Consider the following 20248-nt stretch of genomic DNA (forward strand, 5'->3'; position numbering starts at 1 on the left):
CTCTCTCTCTCTCTCTCTCTCTCTCTGTGTGTGTGTGTGTGTGTGTGTCCCTAACAAGCTATCTAACAGGTAACTGTGATCACTTGTCGTGGGAGTGATGGGACCTAGACTGTATGGCCCCACTGACCACACTTCTGGTATCATCTATCACACACCCTTTCTCCCTTTGGTGACTGTTTATTGCACCTTGTGCCACAAGAAGTAACAGACGTGAGTGTAACTATTTGCCATCCTGTGTGTGCTGGTAGTTTTATGTCTATTTGATACACATTAGAGTGATTTTGGAAGATTGAACCTCAGTTGAGAAATGTTCTCCCTAGGTTGGCCTATGGGGAAACCTGAAATTTCTTTGATAATTTATGTGGCAGGTCCCAGCTCACTGGGAACAGTGACATCCCTGGGTTGGTGGTCCTGGGTTTTATAAGAAGGCAGGCTAAGCATGCCATGGGAAACAAGTCAATAAACAGCACTCGTTCATGGCCTCTGCATCGCTTCCTGCCCTGCCTTCCCTGTGTGATGGGACTGTGACCAGAGGGTTGTAAGCTGAAACCAGCAGCCTCTTCCCCACACATTGCTTGTGGCCATGGTGTTTTATCACAGCAATAGAAACCATAACCAAGAAAGAAATCAGTACCAGGAGTTGGGTATCGCTGTGACAGAGATTGCCATGTTTCTGGAATTGTGCTCAAACAGCTTGATGAGCTTCAGGGACAATGCTAAGAGAATTGCAGATGATATAAAGGTTTAGAGGGAAATGGAAATTCCTTTGAGGCCATTTGATATTTGGAATTAAGAATCTGTGGTTTTGGTCATCTGGGGCTGAAGATTAACAAGAGATCAGAAACACTGAAGTAAAACTTGTTTTACTGGGGCAATCGATGTTGGCTAGCTGGAGCTGAGAGAGTAGCAGTGATTAAGAAGAGACCAGCATCACTGAGCATCACAAACCTGGGAATACTTCCTCAGGGTCTGTACTGACACAGAACCTGTGGTCCAGAGGGGGCGAAAGCTGCATCTCATGCTGGCTGTTGAGTCTGATAGTTTAAGAGTCTCCCATGGTTTTGAAGGCATGCCAGGCTCAGGGAGCTCAGCCGAGGCATGCCACTGGTGAAGAAGTAGTCTAAGTATTGGTAAAAAAAAAAAAACCAGAATTGAAGAGATCATAGAGAGAGGCTGAGGGTTGATCCATGTGGCAGGGTTAGAGTCCATGAAGAGGGCCCAGGAGAGGCTACTGGTGAGAGTCAAGCTCCTCTGCACTGGACACCAGAGCACCTTGGAGATGTTGGTACATGGGAGAGCCACACAAAACAGCGGCAGCTGTGGAGCAGAGCTGGCCTGAGCCTAGAACAAACTGCATGTGCTATGGATGGCAGACAGAGGAGGAGATTTGTCAAGTCCTTTGGAGTTCAGAGGGTCGTGAGTGAGCCCCACATACGGTGCTTTCCTGATCAATGGCTGAAGTGGAAGATTCCCTACTAACTATGGGCAATGGTACCCCTAGGCTTCCAGTCTTAGGTGCTACAAGAAGGCGGTAGGGGCAAGCCACAGGGAGCAAGCTAGTACGTAGCACTTCTCCATGGCCTCAACTCCTCCATCAGGATTCTGCACTGACTTCTCTGAGTGAAAGCTGTCGACTGAAATAAACATGTTTCTTCCTAAGTTGCTTTCAGTTGTATTTTATTACAGAGACAGAAGTCCTAACTACGACACAATGCTCGGTACCTCTCTGAGGCCACCGCCAGCTGTTGCCACTGGGCAGTCCTAGAGTCTGTATAGAACTGCTGTGGGCACAGGAGTTCCACCGAACACAGAAAATTTTAAGCTTGCCGAATCTTACCTCTTCTTGCAGAGGGCTGGGACCTCTTCAAATTGGGAGTGTAAACTGTTGTCCTAGGCACATGGGCCGAAGAGTTGCCACTGATTTAGAGCACAAACGTCAATCCTCATCAAAGGAAATCATTTTCAGCCAGGGTTATACAGGATTTCCACAGAAAGGGTCACAGTATTCTCTCCAAAAAAAATCAAAGATTAAAGCAGGCATAGCAGCTCATCCGGTAATCCCCACACTCGGGAGAGTGGCAGCTTGAGGTCAGCCTGGGCTGCCAAAGTGAGTTCCAGACCAGGGCTACAGAGTCTCAAGTTGTCTCACCCCCACATCCATCCCAAAAGAAAGTACATTAGAGGTTCTGGACTACGACCTATCTAAGTTAAAAACTGGTAGGGACGTACGGAATTCAAAAAGGCTGTGGGAGAAGAAGCTACAGACATGGCTCTGTGGTTCAGAGCACTTGCTCTTCCAAGGACTCAGGTTTGATTCTCAACACCCACATGGTGGTTAACAACCATCTGTAATTCCAGTCCTGGGCATCAGGTGCCCTCCCTCTTCTGGCTTCCTTGGGCACCAGACATACAAGTCACGCAAAGAAATACATGCAGGGGAAATACTCATACATATAAAATTAAAAAAAATTAAATGAAAAAAAAACTGTAAAAAAATATTTACCAGACATACTTAAAATAACTTCCAAAAATAAAAGTAGTTCTTGGAATCAAATATACAGTGAAGGGGGCTGAAGAGATGACTTAGCAGTTCAGAGCTCTGGCTGCTCTTGTAGACCAGGGTTTAATTCCTGACACCCACATGGCAACTCACAACTGTCTATAGCTCCAGTTCCAGGGGATCCAACACACTTTTCTGCCTTTTATGGGCACAAGGCACACATACACACACACACACACACACACACACACACACACAAAAACAGTGAAGGGCTGGCAAGATGACTCAGTGGCTAAAGGGGCTTGTTGCGAAGGCTGATGACCTGAAGTTCAACCTCAGGGCCCATTGGACCCACATGGTGGAAAGAGAGAACAGACTCCTGTAAGTTGCCCCTGACTTCCACACGTGTGTAATAGTCCTCTCCCCTATCCTTCTCCTTTCCCATTCTTTCTCTCTCTTTAAAAAAAAACCCAGCAAACAAGATGGAAGAGAACTGTCATCCAGGAAACGTGACTTGATCTCCAGAAACAGAAGGGAACATGGAAGTGAGTTAGAGGGTGAGAAGAAGGGTCCAACACACAGGAAGAGCAGGAGCTCCGGAAGAGTTGTAACCGGGGTGAGCACACACCATCCAGAGTCAGAAGCACCTAGAGGGCAAGATCTACTGGCGTGCCGAGAAAGGAAGTGTCAGGAAAGTTCTAGAAAGAGGATTAAAAACACCTGAGGAGAAACCTCCTGCTACTGGAACAAGCAAGCATTTGTTGATGGCAAGTGCAACTGCTGAGACACTGTACTGCCTGCTTCTGGAGAAGGGACTGGAGGCATGGGTGGAAGAAGGCTAATTTTCACAGTGACCGGTTATTACTTGTTACTGTTTGTGATGTGGTTGTTGTTGTTCCTAAGGAAATGACTCATTCTCTCGCCATGCCGAAAGTCCTCAGTCATCAGAGAGGACATGTCAAGTGTGTCATCCTGAGCTTGCAGTCTTTTGCCACTTGCCTGAGGATTTCTCCCCTCAACATGCTAGCTGGACCAGGAAACTCCATCTTTTTTCAAGTTGTTGACTTGGTTAAGGTTTCTTTTTTTATGATTCACTTATTTTTTATTTTGTGTGCTTTGGTGTTTTGCCTGCACGTACAATCTGTGAGGGTGTCTGATCCCCTGGAGCTGGAGTTACAAACAGTGGTGAGCTGCCGTGTGGGTGCTGGGGTCCTCTGGAAGAACAGTCCACGCTCTTAACTACTGAGCCATCTCCTGTCCCTTAGTTAGGGTTCCTGTTACTGAGATGAACACCATGACTGAGGCAGCTTTTGAAGGAAAGGGATTACTTGGCTTACGTACCCCCCAGTCATAGTCTACTGAGGGAAATCAAGGCAGGAACTCAAACCAGGCAGGACCCTGGAGGCAGGAGCTGATGCAGAGACTGTGAAGGAGTGCTGTTTACTGGCTTGCCCCTCATGGCTTGCTCAGCCTAATTTCTTATAGACCGCAGGACTGCCCGATCATGGATAGCCTCACCCACAATGGACTGGGCCCTCCCCATCAACCACTAATTAAGAAAAATGCCTCACAGGCTTGCCTACAGCCTAATCTGATGGGGACATTTTCTCACTTGTGGTTTCCTCCTCTCAGATGAATCTAGCCTGTGTCAAGTTGACATAAAACAAGCCAGCACAGTTGTCCTTAGTCATTTGCAAAGCACTTTCACAGACTTGTCTTTTTATTATGGCTGAAAAAAACAAAAGACACACTGCTATGTATGCAAACTTCAACCTGAACCATCTCTCCCACCAGCAGATTCTCCCAGCAAGCACAGCCTTTACCAGGCCCCTGACCCTGATGTGTTCCTCCTGTGAATGTGAACAAGCATTCAGCCATCTGAAGAGTCTCTGTGGCCCAGGAGCAATGAAGAGATGTGTTCTTTATTCAGTGTCGCTTAAACTACACACCTTTGCTGAACTCCAGAGCAGTCATTCCTTGCCTGACCCATGGCTCCACATCCAGAACAAGGCTGCATGAGGTGTGGTGTCAGGTTGCAGAGAGCGCTAACTGGAGCACTAACTGGCCCACACCAAAACTCAAGTGGCCAGCCTGAGAGGCTGCAAGGGAAAAGTGTTCTTCTTATTCTCGAAAGTGTTTGAGGGGATTTTCGGGATTCCTGTATATCTGAAAGTTTGGTTTTCTTCAATCAATAAGACAGCAAGCTATGGGTTAGGTAAGAGGACAGTGGCCCAGGCACCATGCCTTGAGGCAGAGGGCTGGACAGCAGCGGCTGCCCAGAAGGCTGAGATGCCACTGGGCAGGCTCTACCCACTCACCATTCCTGGAGTCCATGGTCCTTCTGCCTGTCTCTGCAGTCCTGTCAAGACTCCGGGCTGATGCCAGTGGCACTGCCAGAGTCATTCTCAGAGCAGGATGTGGCCCCTTTTTATATGCTCCTGGGTTAGATGTAACCCTGCCTTGGCTGCCAAGGGGCGAGGCTTGGGGACCGTATCGATCAGAAACAAAACCTTAATCATCTTCCATATCAGCCCTAGGAGGAAACACTGGAGACAAGATGAGCCTACTTCAAAGGAAAGAGCACAGAGATTGGCGCCATGTGTCTTCTGTGACCCCAGGAGCAAGTCACCAAAGCCAGGATCCTGCGACCCCAAGAGAAGCTGGGAAGATCATTACTGATTTCACAACTTTATTTTTTTTTTAAAATGTGGGATGGCTAATGTTTGAATTTTGTTTATATTTTGAATGTATAATGCACACACATGATTCAGGATTTTTCCAGTGTCCCCAGCCACCAATTAGCACTCTCTTTTAGACTTTGGCAGATGTGCTGCGTCCACTGAGAATGTGTGCACGCATGACACCAACGGCACATACCAATGTGTCCTACACCTGCGGTGAGGATGTCAGGGCTGGAGACTTCACTGTCCACACGTGGTAGTCAGTCATTCTTCCCACAGCTGAGCAGGAGTTCCTCCCTTTCAGTCTGCAGGAAAGGCTCTCACACAGGCAACTCATCCTACAGGGAGAACCACAGGCCTTCTTGTGGAAGTGTGGCCCAAACATGCCGTCTGTCTAATGGACTTCCATTCTTTGCCCTCTTTAGGGGTAACCTATAAGCTCTTTTGTTTGTTTGGTGTGTATTTATGTGTGCATTTATGTTTACATGTGCACTTGCTTGTGCACATATGCCTGGAGGCTGGAAGTTAATGTCAGATGTTGCTTTCTAAAATTATCCACCTTTTAAATTGATGATGATGATGGTGATGGTGGTGATGGTGGTGTGTACGTATTACCACGGAGGCCATAAAAGGGTGTTGGATTCCTGGAGCTAGAGTTATAGGTGGCTGTGAGCCTCCAAGTGTGGGTGGTAGGAACCAAACTCAGATCCTCGGCAAACACAAACGGCACCTGTTATTCACTGGTATGCATCTCTCCAGCCTGACCACATTATTATTTGGAGACAAGGTTTCTCACTGAACTTGAGGCCCACCATTTCCTGAGACCTGCTGGCCTGCAAACTCCAGGGAGCTTACCGTCTTCATCTTCTCCAACACTGAGGACAGAGGCATGCACCACCACGCCCAGCTTTATACAGTTTCTTGAGATCTGAACTTAGGCCCTCACGTTTGCTGTGCATTTCCCCACTGACCTATCTCCCCGACCTTGTTAACATTTTAAACGATGTTAATTCTAGTAAAAAGCTATTTTGGCATAGCAGTAAAAGCCCCAGAGCAGGAGTAAGACTAAGACCTCCTGAGCTCCGGCATTTAGTAACTACTGCTGTGCCCTTAGAAAGTTGTCTGAGGGACTGTGCTCTCTTCTGGGTCACAGAGTCCACAGACTACTGGCCCTTGTCTCCCTAGCTATCCGAGAGCTTTCTGGCACCGACACAGGCTGAGGAGCTGCATCTGCATCTTAACTACAGAGAGAGACTCATCCTTAACTGCTCTCACACTGACAAAGGAACAGCCTGAGCGGGTTCTCTGCAGGTTTTATATCCTGATTTCAGGCCAAGGATATTAGCAAGAGACTTACTTTTCTATTTCTTGCCATATCATCAGAATGTAGGACCATGTACACAGATTGCATAAAACTAAGCTGTTCAACATTTGAAACAGAAAGCAGAGTCCTGACCCAGGGACCACAGGGTCTGTGCTCCAGCCGCTTCGCTTGGCCTATGCAGTTCCTTTCACAAAAGAAGGATCCGGACAGTATAAGCTTTCTCCAGTATCTTTTAGGCCAGAAACCCTGGGTACCAGAGTGAGAGCAGATGTATCCATAGAGAACAGACTTGGTTGGGGTCAGACCCACTGTGTGGTGTCATTTGAGGAATCCAACCACATCCCTCCTGCTGCCCTCATTGAGCTGGCTCTGACATTGTCTATGTGACATCTCTCTATTACCTGGTGCTTAGGGTCACTAAACAGTAGCAGCTGGTTACAGGTCACAGAAGCTCTGACTTCCAGAACTGTTGTTCCTGCTGTATCAGGGCCTGGTTGTAAAGCGTGCAATGTCAGCCCATCTTCATACCCTTTGTTCTCAGAGAAGTGACGAGAGATGGATCCCACTAGGGACAGAAGGTTCTGAATGCAGCTTCCTAGGAAATGGGTACCTGACCCTCTCAATCCAGGCAAGATCTTGGAGGAAAGAGGGAGGGGCTGGCAGGAAAGGTCTGGAAACCTGCAGATGAGCAGTGGGAGATGGGAAATCAATGTACGTTGACACAAGACTACCAGCCAGGACTGGAATTTGGTTGCCTTTTGTCTCTGCCACATTGGTGGGCTCATTTTCCGAGTTCTTGCTCAGGACTGAGTTTGTGAAGAGACTGAGTTAACTAAGATGATGTTTGAGGATGTGGCTCACAGGACCCTGGCAACTGTATGCCTGGCCAGGGCCGGGTACAGAGCTAAGCTGGCCCACAGGAAGGATACAGGGGCAGGAGCCAGAGGACACCTAAGCAAGAGTTTACAAGCCAAGTTTTTCTCTTAGAGCGACAAACCACAAGGTACTCTCCTCCTGGAAGGAAGGCCTGGGAAGGGCTGCTTTAGGGAATCCATGCCTCTTCTCCTACCAGATCTCTGCTCCCACCTCTCAGTTCTGAGGAAAGAGCAGCCATGGGCCTGGCAACCAGCCCAGTACCACGGGATCTGCCCTGGCGCCACATTATTGGTCCTGGATCATAAAGATGGACTTCTGACCGCCATGTCTGTGGAGACAGGGAGGAGTTGGTAAACAGTTTCCAGAGACCTCGATGAACAACATCTTCTTATATCTGCTTATCTCTGTTCAGTTCGTATGTATATAAACAACTTTACAAGAGAAAACAAAGGACTCTAATAAACCACAAAACCCCTTCACATCAAGCCATGCCAGCGTCTGACAAGTTGATCGTGGCAGAGCTGCCTAGGACGTGCTGATCTCAGAGTCACCCTGCTCCCAGGCCTGGGTTAGTCCCTACATTTGCTTAGGTATTTCTCCACCATCAGCCAGGCTGGGGGTCACAGCCATGCAGTGATGAGCTGCCTTCTTCTGGGGTTTCCCCTCCTGTATCTTCTGTGGGTCTGAGGCTTGACTTCTTGACTTATTAAGATCTGTCACCTGGGTCAGACTGCACAATGGGGTGATCTGTACTGACAGTCAAGGGTCTCGAGTATCAAGACCTTTCAGGATGCTGTTGGAGGCCAGATGGAGGAAAAGGAAGTGCAGCCGAACAGCCCTTCTATGGCCAGGTGGTCGACGTTAGGAAACATGAGTGCTTTGAGCTTGGTTTCCCAGCATGTGGGCTCTTGACGGCTAGAGTGGAGCACACCTATAAGCCCAGCAGTTAGAAAGTAGGGGCAGTAAGATCAGGAGTCATCCTCAGCTATATAGTTAGACTGAGGCCAGCCTGGGCTATATGAGTCACCTTCAGATATATATATATATAGTGAGACTGAGGCCAGCCTGGGCTACATGAGACTCTGTCTTTAAAAGTCACTAACATAAGAAGAGAATTCTGAGGAACCATTCTGTTTAGCTCAGTTCTGGAGCCAATCCCACTGGAGCCCATTGTGTAATGTGTACATATCACCAAACCCTATCTCATTTGCCATCCTTCTTGGTTGTGGCAGAGCACAGCTGGGCTAGCAAAGATGCGTGTTTCCTACCTGAGCCACCACGGCAACGGTAATCTCATGTTTCATCATGTTAAAATATCATCCTTCCAATTTATCAACAAGCCCTTGTCTTTAAAAGCTCATAACACACACACACGCACACACATGCACTCGGAGTGAAAATTTCTATCTCCTTCTTAAGGTCAAGAACTAAAACATTGTGGCTACACTGAAGCCCCAGCCTGTGTCCCCTTCCTCCTCTCCCACTTTGTCAAAATGTAAACACTACTCTGAGTTTAGGGTTTCCTTTGCCTGCCTGCCTATCATGTGTCTATCTATCTATCTATCTATCTATCTATCTATCTATCTATTATCTATCTATCCATCTATCCTTCTATCTACCTATCATCTCATCTACCTTTCTATCTCAGAACTAGAAATTAAATGCAGAGTCTCGGGCCAGCTCGTCAGCACTCTACTGGCGAACTATATCCCTAGTTCCTTGGTTTATTTAAAAACGCCATCTCCATCAGTGTTTTAAAAGAAGGAGCATGGCTTGTGTCTTTCACGTTTTGTAAAGGGTAGTATACTGAGAGTGCCCTCGCTTTATTCACTCCACATTACTGTGTGTGTATAATGTGAGTACGTGTGATGTATGTGGGCATGCTTGTGCGCGCGCGTGCACACTTGAGTGCATGGCCAGAAAACAACCTTGGGTATGGATCCTCCTCTTCCATGTCTGAAGTACAGTCTCTTTGGCACTGTGCTACACATAACATGCCTGGCTTTCATGTGGGTTCTGGGGATCTGAACTGGGGCCCTCATATTTGTGAAGCAAGTCCATTACTCATGGAGCCCACATTAGAGTTTTGAGATTTATCCATCCATGACCCATCCCTTGTCCTCACTGCTGTCTAGCATCCGGTCTGTCTCTCCTTATTCATCTCCCATTGATCTTGTCTTCTCAACATTTTATAGTTATTAACAGTTGCAGTAAACATTTTTACATGTCTCTTTGGGCAGGTGTGTGAAAGTTTCCAGGACTGAAATTGCTGGCTCAAATTTGTTTTGCCAGATTGTGTTCCCAAATAGGACGTATCTCAACTGGTAGAATTCTTGCCTGGAATGATTAAGACTAGGTTTGATCTGCAGCACGGAGAAACCAAATGAAAGAATACAACACATCAGAGAATTCAGTTTACTCAGGCATGTTGATACTTGACTGTAATTCCCACACTCAGGCAAACAAGACAGGATACAAGTTCAAAGCCAGCCTAGACTATCCTAGACTATATAGACAGACCCTGTTTCAAAACAAAATGTCTCCTGGCTGGAGGGATGGCTCAGTGGTTAACAGCACTGGCTGCTCTTCCAGAGGTCCTGAGTTCAACTTCTAGCAACCACATGGTGGCTGGCAACCACCTGGTATAGGATTTGATGTCCTCTTCTGCCATGCAGGTGTACATGCAGATGAAGACCTCATATATTTAAAGTAAATAAATAAAAAGATCACCCTATTCTGCACTCAAACCAGTGGCACAGGGGAGTTCACGATGCTCTGCAGCTCCGACCCCATTTGACAGTGTTGAGAGATATGACTCTGCCAATCCTGTATGAAACAGCATCTTATTGAGCCACCACTGCTCTCGTTCAAGTTGATCCTGACAGCCAATAAAACCTACCTACTTCAAGTGTAGAATTTTATTTAGCCTTGGCATTGTTGAAACAGAACCAAGAAACAGAGCAGATCCGTCAGCTAAAGGAGCTGTGATTCCCAGCCCCAAGTCATCTTGGACGCTTTCCGTTATATAAACTGCTAAGAAAAAGACAAAAACAACTTAAAAATTAATAAAGCACTGGAGAGATGGCTCAGCATTGAAGAGCATGTACTGTTCTTGCAAAGGACCAGGGTTTAACTCCTGGCACCCACAAGGCAGTTCACAACCACCCTTGATGCCAAGGTCCAGGGGCATCTGACACTAATATGCAGCCCCCCCCCATACAATTAAAACAACAAACCTGAAAGGAAACAGGGAATCTCATAGATTTGACAATCCCTAGAAGAGATTAGAAGAGCCACACATTGACTGAACAGAAATAACTATCAAGAAGGAAAAACCGCAAATAAAAGCTGTAACAAGAGACTCCAAACGCCTTCCAGGCACAACGCTTGCCTGTGATATCAGCTAACTTGACCTCCACAAATCCTGTCTCTAAATACCGTCAACCCCGAGGTTTGAGGGTATTAATTAATTTTGTGGGAACACAGCTTGGCGGTAACAGAAAGCCTGACATACAAGAGGAAAGGTTTAGTTCACTGTTTCAGTTCTGCTGTGGCTGTGAGGGGCTGGCAGAGCAGAGCGGCTCTCACCATAGGTCAGGCAGTCCAGTGGAAGAGGAGTCGCAGGTGATGGCTTTTTCATTTTCTCTCTGTTAATCCTATCCAGGAATGGAACCTCCCGTATTCAGAACAGATCTTCTCCCTCTGTGGATCCCCTTTGGAAACGCCCTTACAGATGACCCTGGGCACGTGCCTAACTAATTTCCTAACTCACTCTCAGTCCAACCAATCTGGCAATCAAGACTAAGTATCACATAGGACTATTACTAGTGATATGGGGTTGGAGAAATTGCTCAGTAAAGAGTTTTCCAACCACAAGGACCTGGCTTTCAACCTCAGAGCCCAAGTAAAAAGTCACATCTGGTGGCATACTCTTGTAATTCTAGAATCAAGGAAGGGAAGACAGGGGTTCCTTGGGACTTACAGGCCAGAGCTGGCCAGCCTAATGAGAGCCTTAAAAGCAAACATACAAACGCGAAGTATACGGCACTTGAGGTGCAACACTTAAGGTTGACCTTTGGCCTACAAACCACACACACCACACACACACCACACACACACAAACACACACAAACACATACACCCCACACACCACACACACACACACACACACACACACACCCACTGCTATCACGATTCTTTATATCTATGCTAATGTCAGTACCGTGCTGTTCTGATTATTTATCTCTGTGGCAATTTTCTTTTCTTTTTTTTTTAATGTCAGTTTTTTCCTTTATTCTTTTTTTTTTTTAAATATTTCATTTACATTCAAAATGGTACCCCATCCCAATCCCTCCTCCCAGAGTTCTTCACTTCCTCTACCGCCCCTTTGCCTCTGAGAGGGTGCTCTTCCCCCATCCCCACCCCCTTTCCCTGGAATATCAAGTCTCTACAGGGCTATACAGGGCTAGGCACATCCTCTCCCACTGAGGCCAGACAAGGCAGGCCTCTGCCACATATGAGTCAGGGCCCACAGACCACCCCATGTATGCTCTTTGGTTGGTGGTTTCATCTCTGAGAGAACCCAGGGTCTTGGTTACTGTTGGGTCTTCCTATGGGGTTGGCATCTCCTTCAATCCTTCTCCTAATTCAACCACAGGGGTCCCCGACCTCAGTCCAATGGCTGGCTGTAATTATCCACATCTGTCTCAGTCAACTGCTGGTAGAGCCTCTCAGAGGACAGCCATGCTAGGCTGTCTACAAGCACAACATGGCATCAGTAATAGTGTCAGGGTTTGGTGCCCACCCACGGGATGGATCCCAGTTGGGCAGGTCATTTGGATGGCCTTTCCTTCAGTCTCTGCTCCATTTTTGTCCCTACATTTCCTTTAGTCAGGAACAATTCTGGTTCAAATATTTTGAAGGTGGGTTGGTGACCCCATCCTTCCTCTGGGAGCCCTGTCTATGTACTGGAGGTGGTCTCTTCAGGTTCTATCTCCCCACTGATGGGCATTTCAGCCAAGGTCATTCCCATGGAGTCCTGGGAGCCTCTCTCATTCCAGGTTTCTGGAACTTTCTACAGGTTTCCCCGTCCCAGCTCTCACCTCCAGCAACTGCATATTTGCATTCATTCTCTTGGCCCTCTGGGCTTCTCTCCTGTCTCCCCGATACCTGGTACTGTCCCCCCCACTTTCATCTCCTTTTCTCCCTCCTCCACACAGGTCTCTCACTGCATTTGCTTCCCATGATGATTTTGTCCTCCCTTCTAAGTGGGAATGAAGCATCCTCACTCGGGCATTCCTTCTTGTTAAATTTCTTACAGTCTGTGGGTTGTACCATGGGTATTCTGTACTTTTTGGCTAATATCCACTTATCAATGAGCATATACCATGCATGTCCTTTTGGGTCTGGGTTACCTCAGGATGATATTTTGTAGTTCCATCCATCTGCTTACAAAATTCATGATGTCCTCGTTTTTAACAGCCGAATAGCATTCTATTGTGTAAATGAACCACATTTTCTATATCCAGCAGGGACATCTGGGTTGTTTCCAGTTTCTGTCTACTACAGATAAGGCTGCTATGAACATGGTGGAGCACATGTCCTTGTGATACGGTGGAGCATCTTTAGGGTACATGTCCAGGAATGGTACAGCCTAGTCTTCAGGTAGAACTATTTCCATTTTTCTGAGAACTGCCAGATTGATAGTGGTGGTAGCATTTTGCAATCCTACCAGCAATGGAGGAATGTTCCTCTATTTCCACATCCTCAACAGCATCTGCTGTCACTTGAGGTTTTGATCTTGACAGAACTCCAGTGGCTTATGCTCAACAATTGACAAATGGGACCTCAAGAAACTGAAAAGCTTCTGTAAGGCAAAGGACACAGTCAATAGGACAAAATGGCAACCAACAGATTGGGAAAAGATCTTCACTAAACCTACATCTGATAGAGGGCTAGTTCTAAAATATCTAAAACATATAAAGAACTCAAGAAGTTAGACTCCAAAAAACCCACAAGTAACCCAATTTAAAAATGGGGTACAGAGCTAAACAGAGAACTCTCAACAGAGGAATCTTGAATGGCCAAGAAGCACTTAAAGAAATGTTCCACATCCTTAGTCATCAGGGAAATGCAAATCAAAATGATCCCGAGATTCCACCTCTGTGGCAATTTTAAAATTAGAACTTTCCTCTTTTTAAAGATTGTTTTGGCTATTAAAGGTCTATTAAGATTACATATGAATTTTAGGTAGTATTGTCACCCTAATAATGCTGATTTTCCCCCCAATCCATGGACATGTCTTTGTATGTATTTTGTTTCCCTTTCTTTCAGCAATGTACTTCTCTGGTTACATTTATTTGATTTCCCCCCTTTTTGATGATTTTGTATGTAGAATTGTTTACAAACTTCCCTTTCAGATTTCTCATTGTTACTCCACCTATGAAAGAAGTAATTCTACTTCTATCTAATTAGGGTATCTTAGATTTCTTCTTGCTAATTGCTTCAGATACTACTGTTTTATATTAAGGAAGTTTTCTGCTATTACTTTTCCGTTATTTTTTGTTTATTACGTAAGGGAGTTGAAGTACGTCACATGTAGCTTCTGAATTAAGGGAGATGATCCTCCACTCCTTCTTGAAGCTAACCCAGCCAGGCTTTCGACTCCTCCCCTCTCAGAGGTGATCCTGTTAGTCATCTCTGATAATCCATCCAGTGGCCGTCTCTCAAGTCAAGTGGCCTCGTCTTCAGCTTTAGCTTGAGTGTACACACTGCACTCTGGGAATGGTTCCAGATGGCCATTCTTGTCTGGTTATCCTACCTCACTAGCTGTTTCCTCTTCCTCACCTAGACGTTTCTGCCACGCCACTCTGACTTCTAAATGCTAAGACACACAGCTGAGGCTTCTTCTTGAACTTCATATCTTATGTGCTCTCAGGGTGGTGTGTGTGTGTGTGTGTGTGTGTGTGTGTGTGTGTGTGAAATGAAAAGGACCTATGACTCAACACCACCACCACACACACTCTCCAGAGCCTTCTTTACAGTCCCAATTTTCTCACAGCCTTCTCCATTTCACTGTTGCCATCTTCAATCTTCCCACTGAGCAGACCCAAGTCATGGCAGCATCAACTGTCCCCTTCATACTGAACACTGAGAGAGCCCTGCTGTCTACCTTAGAAAAAACCTGGGGCGTGGCTCGGGGTTAGAGAGATGGCTCAGCAGTTAAGCAGTGCTTCCTGCACTAAAGACTTGAGCTTGGTTTCTAGTATCTGTGTCAGATGGTTCACAGTGACCTCTAACTCCAGTTCTAGAAGGCTCAACAACCCTTCTACCCTCTGTTGGCACTTGTATACACACACACACACACAGATACACACACACACACACACACACACACACACACACACACACACACAATAATAGGGCAGGAGAGATGGCCCAGCAGCTAAATGCATTTACTGCTCTTGCAAGAGGACCCAAGATTTGGTTCCCAGCACCCACATAGTGGCTTTATAGGTGCCTCTAAATCCAGTTACAGGAGATCTTAAATACTCTTTTGGCCTCTGCAAGCACCAGGCATACATATCATATGGTACACAAACATCACATAGTGTACACACACACACACACACACACACACACACACACACACACAGAAAAAGAGAGAGAGAGAAAGAGAGAAAGAAAGAGAGACAGAGAGATAGAGAGAAGGCAAAACAGTCATATACATAAATATTAAAGTTTTCTTTGAGACAAGGTTTCATCTGTTCTACAGAACAGGCTGACCTTGAACTCACAGAGATCAGCCTGCCTCAGACTCCTGAGTGCTAGGATTAAAGGCATGCACCACCATAGGGTCTGATCACTAACACCTCTTCCCTGACTACCTAGATGGCTGCAGATCTTTAACGTGTCTTTCTGCTTCTGCTCCTGCCTTCTATCAAATGTTCTAAATACAAATTAACCATTTAAGATGTTAGTTGGGTCAGCTATCTACAATTAAAAAGCAATTTCACTTCAATGATCTGTATGATCTGGATGCTGTCACATTCTTATTTGGCTGTATTCTTTGATATGGCATCATATGCACACGCAAAAGAAAAAAGTGCAGTGGGCGGTAGTGGTGCACGCCTTTAATCCCAGCACTTGGGAGGCAGAGGCAGGTGGATTTCTGAGTTCGAGGCCAGCCTGGTCTACAGAGTGAGTTCCAGGACAGCCAGGGCTATACAGAGAAACCCTGTCTCAAAAAACCAAAAAAAAAAAAAAAGAAAGAAAGAAAATAAGAAGGAAGGAAGAAAGAAAGGAAGAAAGAAAGAAAGAAAGGAAGAAAGAGCGAGCCATTTTGACTTCATGAAAAGTTAAAAACTCATATACAGGGATGGAGAGATGGCTCAGCAATTAAAAACACAGGCTGCTCTTCCAGAGGACCCAGGTCTGATTCCTAGCACGCACATGATACCTTACAATGATCTCTAACTCCAGCCCCAGGGGATCTGATGCCCTCTTCTGGCCTCCTCAGGTGGTGCACAGACATACATGAAATGCAAAACACCCATACATCTAAAATAAAAAAATAAAATTTAAAGAACAAACAACTCATTGTTCCAAAAGGCATGTTAATATAGTTCAAGGAAGGAAAAGACAACTCCCCAAATAGGAGAAAGTATTTCCATACCATTTGCTTGTGCATTTGGTGCCATCTCTAAGGAACTTTTAGCTATACTGTGAGGAATCTGACAATTATCACTTTAAAAAAAATCATAACTGAGTTTTAAATGGTCAAAACTGGGGCTGAGAAGATGGCTCAGTGGGTAAAACACTTCTTGGGCAGGAGTGAGGACCCAGTTTCAAAATCCAGAACTCATCCGTGTAAAGCTGACCATTGCAAATATCTGTAATCCTAGTGCTCCTTCAGTGAGGGGGAGGCCAAGACAGACAGACAGACAGAGACACACACACACACACACTCAAAGCTTTTGGTTGCTTAGATAGTTTGTGGGAGTGGTGGGGGTCTGGTAAAAGAGAAGTGGGTATACACTGAGTTCATCCTCTCTTACTCTCTAGGGTGGGTTAAAGGCAAGACCAGGCTTTCAATAGCAGAGAGGCCCCTAGAAGGTACTCAGGCAGGGGCCCTAGGTCCAGATGGGCCTTGCTCCTTTTTGCACCCAGGACTAAAGGCTTCGTCTTTAGTTAGGGTTATCATTGCTATAGCCCTGGCAGTCCTGGACTCATTATGTAGACCAGGCTGTCCTTGAACTCAAAGAGATCCACCTGCCTCTTCTTCCCAAGTGCTGGGATTAAAGGTTTATGCCATGGCCAGGATTCACAGCCTGTTCTTATGGGTTCACACTTGATTGAGACTCCGTCCTCTCTGTTGACTTTAGCTTGTGTCAAGTTGATATAAACTGGCCAGTACAGGATGGGTCTAAGTGTGGACTGGGTGGCAGTAACGTGACAGTGGGCGAGAAAAGGTCACAAGTGGCTTTGGGCAGTGAAAGGGTTAGGGTTAGGGCTTGATGTGGGACCCTGGACAGGAGTGCCGGAGCCACTCCCCTCAGGCAGAAACTGTCACATGGTTTGGGTTTGAGGATCTCAGTTCTGCTGTCCTCATCTTATCCCACTTCAGGGCTACCTAGCTTTCCAGACTGCCAGCTTTTCTTCTAAGTCAGCATCTAGGAAAACAGAGCATTGCTCGTTCTTATAATTACAGCCCTTGGAAGACTAAGGCAGAAAATTTGCCTGAGCTACATAATAAAAACAAAACCAAGATTCCCCAAGCCTAATTTTTTGAAATATCCACAAAGACACCCCCCCGAAAAGAAAAGACATTTTTCCACAGAAGACACACAAGTGACTGATAAGCCTAGAAAAGACACTTGACATGGTTTCTCACCACAGAAATGGAAATAAAAGCCACAGAAGAAGCCACTAGGATGGCTGTGACGTGTTAATAATTAACCCGATGGCCTCTTGAGTCAGCAAATGCCTGTTGGGGACTGGTATTGCTGTGCTGGCTCCAGTCCCAGGCTGGGATCCTCAGGAAAGGGACCTGAGCAGCAGCAAGCATTCATCACTCTCTCTAGTTGTGGGTGCAATGTGGCCGACTGCTTCTGCTCCTGAGCGATGGAAAGGCTGAGTCCTCGAACTGTGAGCCAGAATCAGCTCTTTCTCGAGTTGACTTTGTCAGAGAACTTTATCTACTGGACAAAAAACTAAAAAATAGCTATAATAGAAAGATGAACAAAGGTGGGGGACTGACCATGATCCAAGTATTTTATATGTATGGAAAATCATAATTAATGTACAATTGAAACATAAACTGAGGAGGAGGGGTCATGATAGCGCTGCTCACGACGGATCATGAGCAGAGTGACCGGGACCCTCGTACGTGGACGGCTGGACTATTATATGGTGTGGCTGCTATAGCACAGTATAGTTGTTCCTCAAGGACTTAAACGGGAATCCCAGCACTCAGGGGTGGGTGCAGGCAGATCTCTTGTGAGTAGTTTGGGGTCACTAAGGTTTATATAGCAAGCTCCATGCTAACAAGGACAACATATGGAAATTCTGTCTCAGAAATAAGAAAACAAAGAGACCAAGTTAAAATGGGTTTATATGTGTCCTGGTAATTCCATTTCTAGTTATATACTCAGTAGAGTTGAAATCACATTTCCACAAAATATCTTGAATACTAATATTTGCACCCATATTAAATAGCCCCAAAGTTGCGGGGGAAGGGCGTTTCCGACACATGATCTCAGTTCACAGACAAAATGGTCTACCTGCAAGATAGGATGGGATTGAGCCGGAGAGAGGAATGAAGTATTAAAATGTGCTACATTAAAAACAAGCCTTAGAAGCAGGATTTTAAGTGAAAAAATTATATAAAATATCTAGACTAGCTGGGTGGTGGTGGCAGCACACGCCTTTAATCCCAGCACTTGGGAGGCAGAGGCAGGCGGATTTCTGTGTTTGAGGCCAGCCTGGTCTACAGAGTGAGTTCCAGGACAGCCAGGGTTACACAGAGAAGCCCTGTCTCCAAAAAAAAAAAAAAAAAAGATATCTAGACTAAGCAAATTCATAAAACAGAAGCATTTGTGGTGTCAGGGACTGGAGTGAGGCACAGAGAGTGACCGCTGATGTGTATGTTCTTTGAGTTGTGAGAAATGTTCTGAAATTAATGATAATAGTTAAAAATCTTGTGGATATACTAAAAAAACAAAACCTGAGTTGTACTCTTTAAAATATGAATAAATAAATAAAAACAAGAACAGAAAATGGTAACCTCCTGATCAAGGGCATAGGCTATAGAACCTGATGTTCAATCTCCAGCTCTGAAGCAAACACAGTAAAACTCAAGTAATAATCTGGAATGCACATCAGAAAACCAAATATTGTCTCGTAGCTTATTCTTTGCAAAAGAACCACTCTCTGCAACAAAGGCAGGGACTCTCCCAGTCTTCTCAGGTGATTCCAGAGGCATGCTTTCCAGAAAATGATTCATCCTCTGGAGAAAAATGTTTGATCCTGTGGTTTTCTGTATCTGTGGAGTTAATATCGAGCACCTCTATGCACTCCACAGGTCAAGGTGAAGGCACAGGCCCCTGAGGACAGTGCCTGCGTCAAGATGGGACTTCTGGCCTGCATGATGGCTTGCCCGGACAGACCCTACCACCTGACCTGCATGATGACAGACCTACCGGTGGCTCTCAGCAACTTTCAATGCTTGTTCATTTTTTTTTTTGTTTTAATTTATATGTATAACCGTCTGCACATATGACTGAGTGTAATGTATGTGTCTGGTACTAGGAAAGGTCATAAGAGGGCATCAGATGTGACAGAACTAGTATTACAGATGGTTGTGAGCCACCAAGTGGTTGTGAGAAATTGAACCCAGGTCCTCTGCAAAAACAGCAAGTGTTCTTAACTGCTGAGCCATCTCTCCAGCTTCTCATGCTTGGTCTTGATTGGTGCCTGGCCCACATGGGAACCCACCTCATGGGTCTTTGAATGGCTTTCTTCTTCCTCAGTGGCAGAATGACAGGATTAGCATAGGCCATCACATGGAACATGGAGCCCTCACAGACAAGGCAGTGACAAGAGGGTTTTGAGACTTGCTACAATGTGGAACGGTTTCTGTACCACTGGGTCTCTCTGGCCTTGATTTGCTGATGTGAGTGGTGAGACAGTGACGAAGATAAAGAATAAGGCTTAGAGAAAGACAGACTGGACTGACAGTCATTCTAGTACTTGTTAGCTGTGTGTTGGGCAAGTTACTCCACTGGCCCCTGAGACTTTCCACCTAAGAACATGGAGTGGTCAGGGCACATTATGTGTTTAATACATCAAAGTGGGCTAAGCAACCGCATCGTGTGAATCACTTTTGCCCTGGCTCCTGTGAGAGTTTAAAGGAGTTTACAACCAGGAGCAGAGGTTGTTGTCAGGAATAGGACAAGTACAGGGTGTCCGGGGCAGAGAAGACAAACACAAACAGAACCGGACCTGGTGGACCTGCAGGACCTGCAGACCGTCCCATACTAGCTGTTTGCCATGATTCCTGTATGAGGAACAGAAGAGATGTGAAGAAGGAAACTGCCGTGGGAGTGTGAGAGGACAGGTCGCAGTTAGCAGAAGCAGTGGACCTGTGTCAGCAAGCTCTTCCTGTCACCTGTACAGATTAGTATGGAGAAAAATCTCCATTTGCTGGGTCCTGGCTCAGGAAGGATCAGAGCAGAGGTGATGATATCGGCTAGGACACACAGTCTCTGTGTGCTTACTCCTCCACTACCCCAGTTCTGAGAACTCACTTACCTGGCTGCAGGCCCTTATCTCCAAGTTGGAAAGAACTCAAATTCCATACCCAGTAGC

General features: G+C 45.9%; 1 protein-coding gene across 1 annotated transcript in view; it reads right to left on the bottom strand.

The window, feature by feature from the left end:
* Tgm4 (transglutaminase 4) overlaps window positions 1–4834 on the bottom strand; it is a 28482-nt gene extending 23648 nt beyond the window's left edge. Inside the window, exon 1 of the mRNA XM_028767285.1 lies at window positions 4819–4834. Coding sequence (XP_028623118.1) covers window positions 4819–4834 — 16 coding nt within the window. The remainder of the gene's footprint in view (window positions 1–4818) is intronic.
* Between the last annotated feature and the right edge of the window lie 15414 nt (window positions 4835–20248).

The sequence above is a fragment of the Grammomys surdaster genome, unplaced genomic scaffold (genome assembly GCF_004785775.1).
Source record: "Grammomys surdaster isolate TR1022 unplaced genomic scaffold, NIH_TR_1.0 172, whole genome shotgun sequence".
NCBI classification, from domain to species: Eukaryota; Metazoa; Chordata; class Mammalia; order Rodentia; family Muridae; genus Grammomys; species Grammomys surdaster.